We start from the raw sequence: 14817 nt of genomic DNA, 5'->3' as shown, positions 1-14817 counted from the left end.
AAGCCACTCCACCAGTCCTCCCTTCATTTGGCCTTAATAGGAGAGTGTGAGGTTCCAGCTGGTCAGCATCTCCCTCCAGAGGAAGACAGTTGGGGAGTGGACAGGCGTCTGCCCGCCAGGCCAAAGAGGCCCTCTTGGGGTGGGCGTAGGGCAGTCTGTATTCCTCTGCCCTGAGGCCCTCCCTCACCCTGTGCCTTCAAGAGTCAGCCTGGGCCAAAAGAAGTCTTGGGATGGGGTTTAGAAAGTCACTTCCTCCAAGAAGTCTTCCCAGCCCCTAGCCAAGCCCTGTCCCTCTGCTGTGCCCTTTGGCGCCACCTGCTGGAGCATGATGGCTTGCTCCCATGGTCTCATCATTTGGCCCCGGGGGGCCAGGCTTGGCGCTGGATAGGCCATGATGACTACCCGGCCAGTCGGCCCAACTACAGCTCCCAGCAGAAGCTGCCAGTAACCGTACCTGTGCTCAATCACATCTGAGTCCTACAGAGCACTGCCCAGGTGGAAAGTGAACAGAGATATCAAGCTGTGGCTTCAGCACATTACCTGTCAAGCCTCAGTTTCCCTTCTGCAATTAGGATGACTGAAGTACAGCCCCCAGCAGAGCCAGTGACGCCCTGACCTTCTCCTTATTAAAATCCTGCCCCTCTCCTGAGGTCCAGTTGGGTCCTCCCTGACCCAACCTGAGACCTGAGACTTCTCAGCATCAAAGGGCACCTGCATGCTCTCCCTCAGGCTCAGGAGAACAGTGTCAGTGCTGGCTCTCCCTCAGGGCCGGAGCCGGGTCGAGCCCAGGACCCAGAAACCACAGCCTACAGAGACCCTGCTGTCAACTCAGAAATGGTGGTTGTGGACAGTGAAGGCTGGGGGGGCCAGAATAGGGAGGCCTAAGGACACCTGATACCTGCTGTGACCCAGCAGAGCCCAAGGTTTGGAAATTGTGACCTGGGGAGAGTGGCAGGTGTGCTGACAGGCCCACTGGGCACTTGGGGCCATTGTCCCAGGACAAAGCTTCTTTCCAGCTGCCCACTCCAGGCTGGTGGTACAGTAGAATATGAGACCTCACCTCCCCGAGATGGTGCAGGTCACCGTGCCCGGGCTCTGCCAATGGGTGCCTGGGCTTCAGGCAGGTGCTACACACTGGAGACGGCCCCTCCAGGGAGGCTCACTCATCTAAGGACAAGGCCTTTGGGGCCCACCTGGGAATCCCCAGAGACCAAACTCACTTCTCCACAAGCCATTCTCTCCCAGCTTCCCTTCTGGGGCCTACTCTCTCATAGGACACCATATGGGATGGCCCAGATCAAAGTCTCCTCTGAAGCTCAGAGAACCCAACAGAGGCTCCACCCCATGTCAGACAGCAAGTGAATGGCTGAGTCAGGAAGGAGCCCTTGGTACAGTGATGTATTACATGTTATCATCATGAAATTGAGCTGAATCATCTCAAAACCACATGACTGATGACAGTCTACTTCAGAGGGACCTCTCTCACTCAGGGCCTGTCTACCACACATGAGGCAGCTGCCTCCACTCTGGCCACCCACTCTGAGTGGCCTCTCGAACCCCATCTGACCCTCGAGTCCTCTCAATGCTGAAGCCCCTGGTTCCATTTGTGGCAGCTTCCCACAGGCCTCCCCAGAAGCTATCTGCACCACCACTGGCACCCATCTTATTGCATCCATAAGTCTCCCTCCCTCCTGGCACTGCACCTGGCCCAGAGCTGAATACTGGTCATGTGTGTTGGCTCAAGGCTGGCTGGGATCTACAAAAGCACTGGACACTGTCTCTCACACAGGAGGGCAGAGGACACCTTGCCCAGCTTCTGCTTGCACACCTGCAATGACAAGGAACTCACTGCCTCCTGGAGAAACCAGTTCCAGCCATCCTGGGCCAGCTCTGTCTGTGGGTAGCACTAGCATTGCTCCCTCAAGCCCCCACATCCAGGATTGGGTATCTAGCTGATGCGTCCATCACCTGGGGATGGCACTCTCCTTTCCGGTAACATTCCTCTGGACATCTCTAGGGTATCTGCTTCCTTCCCAGAGGGTCACAGAGCCAGGGGCCCTGTGCTCCACCTGCTCGGGACAGGTATGGTTCCCCCTGCCTTCCCCCAATTCTTCTTTCAAATGCCCTTCCCCTCAGCCAAACAGCCACCTCCTCAGGGAAGACAGTGGTGAGTCCCTGGCCTGGGGAGGTCCCCTGGACAGGCCCCTGTGAAAGCCTTCAGCCCTTTCTGCAACACTCCTTACTCCTGGGATGAGCCAGGGTGGAGGAGGTTACGGAGGTGGAGTGGAGGAGGAAGAGGAGGAGCAGCCGGGGAGGAAGGAGGTAAATCGAAGAGACACCATGAGAGAAAGGAGACTGCTGGGAGGAGGTAAGACGGGTGTGGCTCCTATTAGGTCTGGAGACCCTGGCCACATGAAGGCCAGCGGTGACCTTAGCCGGGGCCTTTGGTGGAGTGATGGGATGGCTGGAAGCGGACTGGAGGCTCAGAATGCAGGAGGTGAGAGAACACAGAGTGAATGTAAAAGTTCAGGCCGCACAAGATGGGTTTTTAATGGTGTGAGAGATTTGAACTTGTTTAGATGCTGTTGGGAAGAATCTGGAAGGGAAGGGGCTGCACAGACAGGAGTGCAGATGAGTGGCCCTCAGGGTTCAGGGAGTGGGGTGAGGGGACTCAGGACATCAGCAGAAGTACCCAAGAGAAGAGGAGGGTACCTCTGCCATTGGAACGCGGTTGGGGGGCACTGACACAGTGCTGGGAGGTGGACTGGCTTCTACTGTCTCTGTGGAGGAAGAGGTGGGCCATCTACCCAGAGAGAAGGCTGGGGGCAGGAGATGAATGGTGTTTAAGATGGGGAGGTGGTCTTCCCACCCTCGGTGGGGAGCTGCAGGGTGCTGAGTAGGGAGAGCGAGTGGCCAGCTGGGCAGGGACAGTCCAGGCCAGCTGAACTAGTAAGTGTGCATGTCTGGCAGCAGGGAAAATCCACCCAACACTGGCTTCCCCGGCTCTGCTCCCGGCAGCGGAGGTGGGGGAGGGCGCCTCGAGGCTGGAGGCTGCTGGGCTTCCTCCAGGGCTGGGGAGCTGCCAGCCGGGTGGGACCATGAGATGGGCAGCCAAGAGCGTTGCAGATGTTGGCAGAAGAGCGCTTGAATGACGGACCAGGGAACCTCAGCTGCGGAGGGAGGAAAATGAAGACAGAAGGGGTGGCAGGGGAGGAAGCAAGGTCCAGAGCCCTGCTGAGTCCGGAACCCATGTCCCACAAGGGGCTGAGAGTGGGCTGGAAGGCCTGAAGGCTGTGGGCAGAGACGGGGTGCCTGACTCAGCGATTTCAGGGCCGGAGCAGTTCCAGGTGGTGACATGTTCTTGGGCAGCCATCGTGGGGGTGGCTCAAGTGGAGAGCAGAGGAGCAGGTCACTGGAGATGACGAGGTCATGAACAAGCAGCCACAGGCTCAGACAGGCTGACACGTGGCTGCCGAGCTATTCCTGAGACAGAGCAGGACTGAGGGAATGGGAAGACTGTGAGCCACAATCACCCATGAATGGAAGGGGCGGGGAAGTGACAGCCTGCCACAGGATAGTGCTTGGCTGCTTTAAGCATGCTTGGTGCTTGCAGCCAACCTCCAGCAAACAGCTGGCGGCCATGCAGCCTCAGTCACGCTCAGAGCCCTCTCCAGTTTCATGGCCTGGCAGGCTAAGACCAAGCCTCTGAGGGCACCAAGACAGGCCAGGGGCTGGCAGCACAGGCAGGTGGCCAAGCAGGCAGCAGGATGGATGACATCTGCCCTCTGACCACTGGCATGGGGTCAGCCTCCTCTGGCCAGCCTAGCTAGCAAGGCCAGAACATTCACCAGGAAGCTGAAGGAGCCCTGTGCAAACAAGGTGAAGGCTGGGCTCTGGCAATAAATGCACTGCTTCCTGGTATGTCCTTCAGCTCTGGCCTTGGGGTAAAGGACACCCAGGCCCAGGCTAGGGGTTGACTGACAGATGGGCACTGCAGTATGACCCCCAATGTGGCAGCACGAGACACATGCCATCTCTGGCCTCCTGCCCAGAAGGACCATGTAAGCTGTACCCTGACGGAGGCCAGGGCAGTGTGATATGGATCCAGCCAGGACAGCAGGGAGGTCCCCTGGAAGGAGACCTGTGGCCAGGAGACAGCCTGCTTCCCAGCCTGAGCCCTTCAAGTGTCCCAGCCTGTGGTCTCAACCCAAGGATAGAGCCCTTCTGGTTGCAGCCCCTACTTGAGCGAGTAAATGGCTGCTCCTGGCTGGGGGTGGGAAGCAGGCCAAGCAGCAGGCATCCAGCCCTGTCCCTGTAAGTATAAGGGTAGGAGGTATGGCAGGTCCCACGGATCTGGGGGTCCCACCAGCAGGGAAGGGTTAAAGCTAGACAGTACCCAGAAGAGCGCCTGGAAAGGCTTCCCCACAACATACACTCACACTCCAGCAGTGCAGAGCACGCTCATGTAAGCCAGCCACCGATGTCTCTGTCCACCACCTGCACTGGGCAGCCACCTGGGCCAGGGCCAACTCTTTGTCCACCAGGCCCTGGCTCATGGCTCCTGGGCCATCCTGGCAGAAGGGGCCTCTCTACCTCCCTGTTTCCACAGGCACACCTGGTGAGCAGAGGCTGTCTCGTCCAAGTGCCCTCCCCAGCCTGTAGGTCTCAGGGTCCTTTCCTCTTCTCCAGGAGCTTAGTGGAGGCAGGGTTGCACCCAAGGATTAGACAGTAAGAACGCTGGGCAGCCAAGGGTTGTTAGCATGGGGGCCTGGGCCAGAACTGGGAAAGGCGGCCAGGTGTTCAGCACCCTCTCCACCTCGCCCCACTTCTCCCTGAGACCCAGGGCCATGGTCAGAGACAACAGAGGAGCCTCAGCCCACACAAGGTCATAGGGCCTGAATGGTCCATCCCAAAACCGGACTCTTCAAAGCTCTACCTATCCCCCAACCCCATCATGGGCAATGGGGGCCTGGTGAGTGTTCAGGGTGAGTGTTATAGGGTGAACGAGGGAAAGGGCTCCTGTCATTCCTGATGCCTGTTGACACCAGGGACACAGGGAAAGCAGCTTCATCCAGCACTACAGCGTGGGACACTCGGGCCTGCCCACCAGGTTCCCAGACAGCACTGAAGTGGCTGGTGACCCCATTTTATAGGTGGTGGCCTGGGCCCAGCATTGTTGAATAAGCAGCCCAGCCACCCAACCTGGGAGGACCCTACTGACAGAGGAGCTGTCCCATCCAGTGGGGGGAAAAGGCACTATAGAGAACACTCACGTAATGAAGTCCAGGAAGCTGGCGAGCGGCTCATAGGCATGGTTCCTCATATGGCGGAACTCCACCACCATCTTCTCCTTGAGCCGGTCATCGATGACGGACACTGTCAGCGGTGATGCCTCATTGGCCAGGAAGTTGCCGTAGTCGGTGCTCTGCAGGTGCAGCTTCAGGTCTGAAACCCAACGGTGGGGGGTGAGAGCCGGCCGTGCTGAGCCTCCCCAGGACCCCAAGTCCCTGTCCCCACCCCGACTCTGGGTCCCAGACCCTCGCCTGCAGTTGTGCCCTGCTGCTACCCTGAACTCCTGTCCCTGCCTCCACCTCCCTGTTGGCTCAGAGCCTACTCCAGGGCAGTCAGGCCAAAGCCAGGACACTGGGCCCCAGAGTCCAAGTACAAGTAAAACCATTGTTCCCCCAAACGACAAGAAAACCTGGGAAACCCCAACCCAAGGTGCATTCACAACCCACAGCCTTTGAGGCTCTCCTGCATGGTAGGCTCCAGGATGGCCCTAACTTAAAGCAGAATAAGACATAGGCCCTACCCTCCAGAGCCTCAGGGTTAAAGGAGCAAGCCAACATACCCCCAGGCAGAAACAATGCATATGAAATGAAGGACATGCCCCAGGCCAAGGGTAAAGTGGAGAGGGCACCAAGATAGGACTGAAAGGACACTCCAGGCTGGGCCAGGCAAAACGCAGGGACAGGAAAATGCAAAGGAAGCAGCTAGCAGGATGGCATGAGTGAGGAGTAGCCTAAAGGGCAAATGAGCGGTGTGAGGGGGAGATGAGGCTGGGGAGAAAGACTGGCCTTGCCTGAGGAGTAGCTGGAGGCAGGCAAGCCAAGCCCACGGGCTCTCCTGAGCTCTTCAGAGCAGGAGTGAGGGAAAAGGGAGGAGAGGACAGAGCAGAAGGGCCCTGGGGAGGCAGGACAGGTGAGTCCCAGGGGAATCGTGGCAACAACCTGTCTCACAGCTCTTGCCCGTGCATCCCATCCCCCAGTCTCTTCTCTACCCAGCAGCCAGAGCGATCTTAAAACACCAGGCAGACCCCATCACTCATCTGCACATCCTCACCTCAGGCCCTTTCCCTGCCCCCTTGCTTGGAAAGTGATGAGCTCTCCTCAAATGCCCATCTTCAGAGGCTTCTCCTATAGCCCCACCACTCTGTCCCTTCATTTGTGCCATTTTTCTTTGTAACACATCACATGCCACCTGGCACGGGGCACATAAACCATGATAGCAGGGACTCTGGGTCACTGCAGTATGCCAGAGCCTAGAACACAGTATGTTCTGGTGCATTTTCATGTTCAGTAAGTAACCGTGGAATAAATGGAAGACTCGATAGAGGGCTGGTGAAGACAGCAGGAGGGTTTGCTACTGGGCTTTGAAATGGGGGACACTGTGGTAGCGATGGCAGGACCAAGGACAGTGGCTGAGGAGGGACCCATGTGTGCATATGCATGCGAGTGTGGATTAAGGCCCAACAGTGGAGGCTGGCTTCTGCTGACTGAGGAATGCATGCTTTCTGTGCCCTGGAAGGTTGCCCAGAGGATGACAGGAAAGGTGACACCTGTGAACATTTCCACAAGCGCCACCCCCCTTGCCCCGGCTTAAGGCCTCCCCGTGTGTCTGTGGACCTGGAGGGCCATGCTATACTGGGCTGCTTAGAGAAGAAGGGCGAGTGGGGCACATCATCGCTCCACAGACTTAGGGGACCCCTGTGGTGCCCCTCCTCCTGTACCCCATCAGGAGGAGAATGCTCCCAGCCCAGAGTCAGGTGTGCCAAAGAAGAGATGGAAGAGTATATGGGAGGGAGGCGTGGAGGTAGGGAGGAATGGAGGGGTGCATGCCATCGGAGTGGCCACTTTCTACCTGCACCCGGGTGGCAGTCAGCACTCCTGTCCTCTGTGGCTCCTGGGCACTCAGAGTGGACTTGAACCTCATGAGGCCTGCAGGAGGCCTTCGTCATCCGCTGCCTTTGCCATCGCTCTACCATTCACACCTTTTTTCCGGTGGCCACCCAAAAGGGGGACAGAACTGAGGGCAAGGAGGGGCAGGGAGAAGCCACCAGCCCCCTGCTCTGCCCCGTGGACCTCGCTGCCATTTTTCCCAGGAGGTGTGCACACCCCTCCATCCTCACCCCCGGCCGTCTGCTGTGAGCCCTGCCCTGGGTCCATTCTTCCCCCTCCTCACCAGTGTGGCCAAGGCCCACCTACAGCTGGAATAAGGCATGGGGTAAGAAGGTGCTTTGCTCAGTAATGCTCGAGTTGTTGCAGTATTTGATTAACCATTTGGTTGTTACAGAAAAATTCTTAACTCTAATTGAGGGATTTCGCTGTATGAGCATAAGCCTGTATTTCCACCACTAGTGATAGGTTTTACAAGCTAGCTTTTAATATCCCTGACTCTGGATAAGTGCACAAGTATTTTGTTTTGAAACATGGGTGGCTTCCCTGGTGGCGCAGTGGTTAAGAATCCGCCTGCCAATGCAGGGGACATGGGTTCAAGCCCTGGTCAGGGAAGATTCCACATGCTGGGGAGCAACTAAGCCCATGAGCCACAACTACTGAAGCCCACACGCCTAGAGCCCGTGCTCCGCAACAAGAGAAGCCACCGCAATGAGAAGCCCGTGCACCGCAACTAGAGAAAGCCCACGCGCAGCAACAAAGACCCAATGCAGCCAAAAATAAAAAATAAATAAATTTATTTAAAAAAAAAAAGAAACATGGTTTACTTGCACAAAACCGGTAAGTTTTGAGAGATAGTTAATGCCCTCGAAGTGGTTTTTGTGGGTATGAAACAAATGGTGAGAATATGAATTGGTACCTCTTATTTTCATACTGAAATTAACTCTACTTAATTTATCAAGTCATATGTCATATGCCCTGCTTTTACATCTTTTATCTATCAGTAAACATTGTGATACTTGAAAAAACTAGTGGGCAGGGAGTTATGGCCTGGGCAAAGTAGGTGCTCCAATCCCCACTAGGGGAAGCCACAGTGCGGACAGCAGCTGGAAGCCCAGGCCGGGATGTGGTGTTCTCTGTCTGACGGTCTGGCGCAGCAGCTGCCAGCTCAAACCTGTCCATTTATCCATCCAGCCACTGCAGCAGCAAAGAGCCCTTCTCAGGCGGTGACAGGCCACAGCCAGGGCTTGGAAGCCAGACCAGATGCACAGGGCAAAAAGCAGGGCAAAACCCAGTCCTCTTGGCAGGGCCCCTCATGCCAGTGGTCCCACTATTCTCTGGGACAGTGAGTTTGGGCCCTGGACCCCAGCCCAGCCTCCTGATTCCTATCCTCCAAAGCAACCAGGGGCCAGGCCTCCCGACACCCCCTCGCCTGGCATCCTTGCACTTGCTGCCGGAAGGCTTCCCCAAGTGCTGTGCTACACCTCCACTACAGCTGCCCGATCTCTCCAGCCGCATGAAACCTCTGTGCCCCAGCCTCACCTGCTCCACGGGGCTGCCCTCCCTGGGCAGCCTTGCTCCCCAAGTCCCCCACCACCAAGCACCCTCTCTCTCCTCTCCAGCCCCCACCAACTCCATTCAACACCTGGCACTGATGAGGTGGGAAGCAGCACCCCAACACAAGGCGGGAACCAAGACCAACTCTAACTGGAAACAGATGGGCCCTGCTGAATACTTAACGCCATGCCAGGAGCAACCTATGTGCTGGACCCGCCAGCCATGCCCATTTCACAGACTCAAAAAAGGGAAATCAGAGGAAACATGAAACGTGTCGAGTCCCACAGGCAAGCATAGAAAGGCTGGGGATATAGATCAGACCTGGTGGATTCTCTCCATCCCCAACTCTGGTCTCCTCTCCTCCCCCACCCCTTACATTTTTGACCATTCTCCCATGGCCCTTGGCCCAGGATGGGCCTTTCAGATATGGACCCAGCTGCCCAGGCAGACTTTAGTTCCAGAAGAGCTGGCAGGTGGCAGAGAGGTAAGAGGGGCTACAACAGGCCCCTCCACAGCCTTGGAGGCAACCTGGACACTCACTGCCCACCTGACGGGGGCCCTAGACTGTCATGGTTCACAGATAACCCCTCTGGCATCACTTGTGGTGCCAGCCATTCCTTCAGAAGGTAGTACGTGTGAATAAGAGAGGCAAAGCTGATGGGTGGATTCTCCTTTGCATGCCCCCCACCCCTGGGGCTTAGCATGGACCTTAAAGCAAACATCCCTGTGTCTTGGCTACTGCATTCTGCTGACGCTGCATCTGGGGACTTGGCTGCTGGAACACAGACGACCGGGTGGTTTCTGCTAGTGTTTGTCGAATCAGAGCAAACCTGGGAGATTCTACTGAGAATCCTGCCCAAAGCCTGAGTTTTCCTTACCAGGAAACTCATTTTTAAAAGCCCCCAGTGACGACATCAGAGGGCCATTCCAGACCACTTCCCCTGGCCAAGACCCACTTCTCCCTGTGACCCAGGGTGAGGGGACAGCCCACTAGCCAAGAAGGCAACTTGGAGGCAGGCAGGCTAGCCGATCCTTTGGCTCAGACCACACAGGGCTTCTGAACCAGCTCTGACTCTGTTCAAGAAACCTGGCAGCCAGGCCCAGTGGCTGGCAGCCCCAAGCCCTTTACACAGTCCTCAGGGCTGGGACAGGCCCATTAGAAACCAGCCCCCTCCCCTCCAGCTTCCTGCTCTCTCCGAGGGATGTGGAGGAGGTGTGACTGGGGGTGGGATCAGAGCATAGGAGAAGAGGCCTGGAACTTGTTGAGAGCTTTGTGGGAGACTCGGCCACCCAGCCCTGGCCCAGCCCCCGAGGGCAGACGAGGACGCCAGGGGCTCTGGGAAGGCAGAGGCTAATTCTGCTCTGTGTTCTGAAGCCTGAAAGCCTCGGTGACAGCCCCTGAGAGCCCCAGACGTGCCTGGGCTGAGGTGTGAGCAGTGTTCTGGTTAGCACAGACGTGGGGGACTGCTCTGGTCTACCCACAAGCCCAGCTGTCTACCCCAAATCCTCCCATCCGTGGCCCGGCATCAGGAATGTCTGGCCAGTCTGGGATCTCTCACAGCAAAAGACTTCCTCAGAGGCTGAGTTCTCATGTCCAAAAAGATGCTGCTGCTGTCAGGAAGTTCTCTCTGCAGTACAACCTAAAGCCCTCCTCAGAGGAAGCCAATCAGCTCAGTTTCCCGTGGCCTGCAGCCTCCCCTGAGGGCCTTGGGCCAGCTCCTCAGGGCCCCTCAACCCCACCCAGGACCCTCCCAGACCTCCTCTGCTTCCCAGTGTTGCCTGTCCCAATGTTCTGGTGACTATCCCCCCAACTTCACTTCCCGGGGCCGCTCAGGTGTCCTCACCGCCACGGTGCCCTTTTGCTGGTCTCCTGTCCCCCATCTTGGCTCCCAGCTCCCAAGTCCACTCTCCATACCATCACCAGAGTGCTGTTTTCCAACTCCAACGTGTCGCTGTCACCTTTACCCAGCAGCCCCCGCGGCCCCAGAGCCTGGCCTCCTCTCCCCAGCCTGTGAGGCCCCACACCCTCAGCCCTAGCACAGCCTCAGCCTTAGCCCTTGACTCTCTGCTCTACCGGTGCTATTCTCCGGTTAGGGTGACCTGCCTGTGATCTCTGGCACAAGCAAGTGCTCCAGGCAAGTCCACAGGGCGCCCGCGAGAGAAGCCCTTGAAGTCCAGGAAACAGGGCTGCTTCCTCAGGCCCAGCCAGAGAGGCTGGTTTGGGAGGGCACACCCCAGCCTGGCAAGTGAGAGCCCTGCCCTCCCTCCTCCACAGGGCACCCCTGTCCACCTTGAGACTGCCTGTGTCAAAGACCATTGCCCTGCTCCAGCAGGATCCAGCGGAGCTCTTTGAAGGCGCCTGGGCAGGTTGTAGCCCAACACCCACCTAGCATGACTGTTCCTCCCAGGGCCATGCCAGACTCAAGGAGGCCCCATAGCTGCCACCTGTCCCTCCACTGCCTGCCAACCCCCAACCCAGGTCTTCTGGGCCAGGACCCCTCACCAGCAGAGCCCAGGCCCCAGCTAGCACCTCTGATTACCACTCTTGCCCCTGATTAGCAGGAGGGCATGAGGACCCCTAGCCTGTCCAACACTCTCTGCTCTCTGAGGGACCAAGTGTGGGCTTGGCAGCCAGCTCCAGCCAGACCTTGAGAGGTGGCAGCTGGGCAGTCCTGCCTCCCATCCACTTCCTGAAACCTTTCCCAGATCCTGCCAGCCCTGAAAGTGATCTTTCAGCCCCACCAGGGCTCCCAGGGGCAGGCAGTACACGGCGTCTCCAGTCCCCAAGCCTCTGCAGCAAAGGCCCCAGGGAGGGAGGGAGGGAGGGTCTTGGCCCAGGCCAGGGGTTGGTCTCACGCTGCCCCAGGGGCCCAGCAGGCACAGAGGCAGCCCTGGCACAGTACACTAGGCGGGGCGGCCCCCTGCTTTAGACTCACCCACGGCCTCATGGCCCACGGAGGGGCCTTGCTGGCCAGCTGGCCACGGCACAGTGTGAGAGGACAGTGTGTTCCCAGACTTCACTTCTGCTTTTCCAGAGGTCACTCAACGATGCTCTCCTGGGGAGCTCAGGGGTTTTCAGGAATTGAGGCCTGCTGAGTGAAACCAGATGTGCAAATATGCTCCCTAGAGCCTAGCGTGCCCATCCTGCCACTCCCTGCGAGGGTGGTAGAGCCCTGGAGCCTGTTCTACCACTTTGCTGGGCCCAAGTGAAGGGACTGCTTTGAAGGGACTGGACCTGGGCTCTACCTCCAGTGCTCGTTCTGCCCTAAGGGCTCTCTAATGCTGCAACTTCCAGGGGCTCAAAGCAGGGAAAACTCAGACAAATGGACAGATGTGGACAGACAGCCAGGCTGGTGGCCCAATGGAGCCATAACCACCCCCCCCTCAGCAAATGGACTGTGTTTGAGTCTCCTCCCCAGGCTCTGGGGGTGGGGGAGACCTCTTATTCATCTCAGCTCCAAAGCAGATGTGTGCACTGGTTGGCTGGCTCTGCAGGGTCAGAGCGCCACATCTGGAACTCCCAGCGTGGGAGCCACAGCATGGAAACCATTAACCCTGGGTTCACCTGGGGGCTGCGGCACAGACTAAGCATCCTCCTCATCCCCAGGCCTCTACCAGGCCCATCACAAGCTCCCTGTAGACCTCATATAACTGACTAGCCCTGGGTTCCAACTCTTCCTATCAAATACCAGCTCTTCCTCCCCTCCCTCAGGTGTCGCCTGGCATTCCCCATCCAGAGCCTTGGGATTGCCCCCACCCCAAACTGACGTGTCCATGGCCTCTTGCTAGCCCAGGACAATGTCCATGCACAGCCACAGCCCCTCTCTGAAGCCCCACTTTGCCAGGTCACTGGTTTCAGGACATAGCTCCTTAGGTGGTTTAGTGGGACAAGGGAGAGGGACCCTGGGCTTTGGGACCACAGTGACCTGAGTTCACATCTTGTCCCACAGCTTGGCCCTGAGCAGCAGGTGGAATCTCTGGACCCAGGCTCCTGGCCAGTCACCTGGTGAAAGGCCCTGCAGTGCCAGCCTCCGAGGGTAGACACTGAACAGAGACAGTGTTATACAGAGAAAACTGAGCATGGCACGGCACACCCAGAGCTCCACAGAGAGGATCCCACCCAGAGCTCCCCAACGGAGAGGCTCAGTCCCAGTCAGGTGGTCTGTGTTCTGACTCCAGTCTGTTGCTCAGGCCGTCCCACTCAGCGCTCCACAGTGTGCCCCTGCCCTTCCTTCCCATGGTCCCGACCCTTCCCCAGGGCTCTGGTGTGTCCTCTCCCCAGGGGACCTTGTGCCGCACGGGCACGCAGACGCACAGGCCACACTCTGCTATCTCCTGGGGAAGGATGAACAAAGTGGGCTCAAAATCTGGGACTCCCATGTCTCACCTCACCTATGAGCAGGATCATACAGAGCTTTGGGCAGCCCGACCCCAAGGACCCGGACAGAGGCTAGGACCCAACTCCGCACCACCCACCACATGGTGAGCTATTGCCCTGCCGTCCTCGGGAGCAGGTGCAGCCAAGGGCAGCCGTTGCTCCATGGGAAGCCCCTGGGCTGGCGGGCCAGCAGTCTCGGGAAGAACCTGGAGGCTACTGCTGGCACGGCCACATGCAAGTTACTGGGTTTCAGCTGGCATGAGGCAGAGATCCTGCAGGAAAAGGACAGCGAGTTCTCCTTCCTAGGTCCCTAGGCTGGCATTTTGTTTCATACTGGAGGCCTTTCAGTGAGGTATGGCATTTGCAGAAGGGGGATGGGGCTGATTTGTAGAAGTGGCCCGGATGACACCACCCACCAGCATATCAGAATCAGAGATTTGATTAGCGGGAGTGTCACTCCCCTTGTCTAGGAGGCAGCAGGATGTGTGCTGTCTAGGTGGCAGCAAGGTTGACCACCCTTCTCCTTGCTCCGAGACAGGTGGCAGGTGGTGACAGAAGCACATGTAATTACCCTCAGGAACACCTCGTCCCTGCAGCTGGGAGAATGAAAGCATCACTCACAGCCCATGAGGAAGTCAACCCACCCGACAGTCAGGAGGGTGCCAGGCAGGTGACAGTCCCACGTGCCAAAGGGAGGGGCAGAACTGGTTACTGCTGCACCCAGGGCAAGTTCCAAGAAGCTCTCCTCTGACTGAGTGGAGATCCGCCTGGATAGCCCCTCATCAGGACGTCCGCACCCAGGGCCCCATGGAACTGGCATGTCCCAGGAGACACAGGGCTTGCAGGGCAGCTTCCCTTGTTGCCCTCCACAGCCCAGGCTGAGAATCAAGTGAGCCAGCCTCGCCCTGGGAGGCAGGGCCCACACCTCTGCTGCTGCTCTGTACTTTGACCCTGAACAAGCTCTTTCTTCTCCAGGCTTACCACCATAGTTACAGTGCAGGCAGGTTGGAGTGGATCTGGGGCTGCGAGCGAAGAGCTTCTTTTCACTTTCCCAAAGATGTATGTTTGCCTGGGTGTTGAACGAGAAGAGGTAAAGTGGCCCTGCGTGGCCAGGCGCCAGGCAGCCTGGCAAAGGCCAGCTGTGGCAGGGAGCTTCTCAAAAGGTGGCTCATGCCCATGTCTGGCTCCTGGGTCCACTGGCCCACACCGCCTGAGCAATCCTCTCTGCCCTTGATGCTTGGCTTCTGTTCTACATGCATAGTCCTTTGGAGGAAGGACCCTAAGAAAAGATGGAGCTCACTTCAACTAGAGGAAAGCAGTTTTAGGGTCGCAGGGGCTGCTGTTCCTGTGAAATTAAGCCAGGTCAGGCTGGATCCTGGCTGGAGCATCAGGCCGGCTCCACGGTACCTAGAGTCCAAGCTATGGAAATACTCATTGTGCTCAGACCTAGGCCCTATGGATGAGCTCTCAGGATCAGGCCTCATTTGGGGCTGCGAGCCATGCTGTTCTCAGCACGAAGCCTCCTTCCCTGCAGCTCACAGAAACAAGACCAAGCAACCCGGGCCAGGAGCAGAGTTAAGCCATTCCATACTCATGCCCAGCAGACCCAAGAGGCCTGGGCCAGGCAGGAAGTGGCAGGAACAGTAGCATCCAAGCTGGTCCTGTCCAGGACCCCTGCCCCCCTCACCCCCCCCCCCCCAAGGGCCC

At 57.9% G+C, this 14817-nt stretch overlaps 1 protein-coding gene across 2 annotated transcripts in view; it reads right to left on the bottom strand.

The window, feature by feature from the left end:
* The window catches only part of ATP6V0D1 (ATPase H+ transporting V0 subunit d1), a 38291-nt gene that overhangs the window by 9106 nt on the left and 14368 nt on the right, over window positions 1-14817 (bottom strand). For both annotated transcript variants that reach the window (XM_024733959.1, XM_024733949.1), the window contains exon 2: window positions 5274-5445. In XM_024733959.1, the coding sequence (XP_024589727.1) occupies window positions 5274-5445 (172 nt within the window). The remainder of the gene's footprint in view (window positions 1-5273; window positions 5446-14817) is intronic.

This window comes from Neophocaena asiaeorientalis, unplaced genomic scaffold (assembly GCF_003031525.2).
Source record: "Neophocaena asiaeorientalis asiaeorientalis breed wild unplaced genomic scaffold, Neophocaena_asiaeorientalis_V1.1 scaffold90, whole genome shotgun sequence".
NCBI classification, from domain to species: Eukaryota; Metazoa; Chordata; class Mammalia; order Artiodactyla; family Phocoenidae; genus Neophocaena; species Neophocaena asiaeorientalis.
This window is presented reverse-complemented; position numbering and strand designations above follow the sequence as displayed.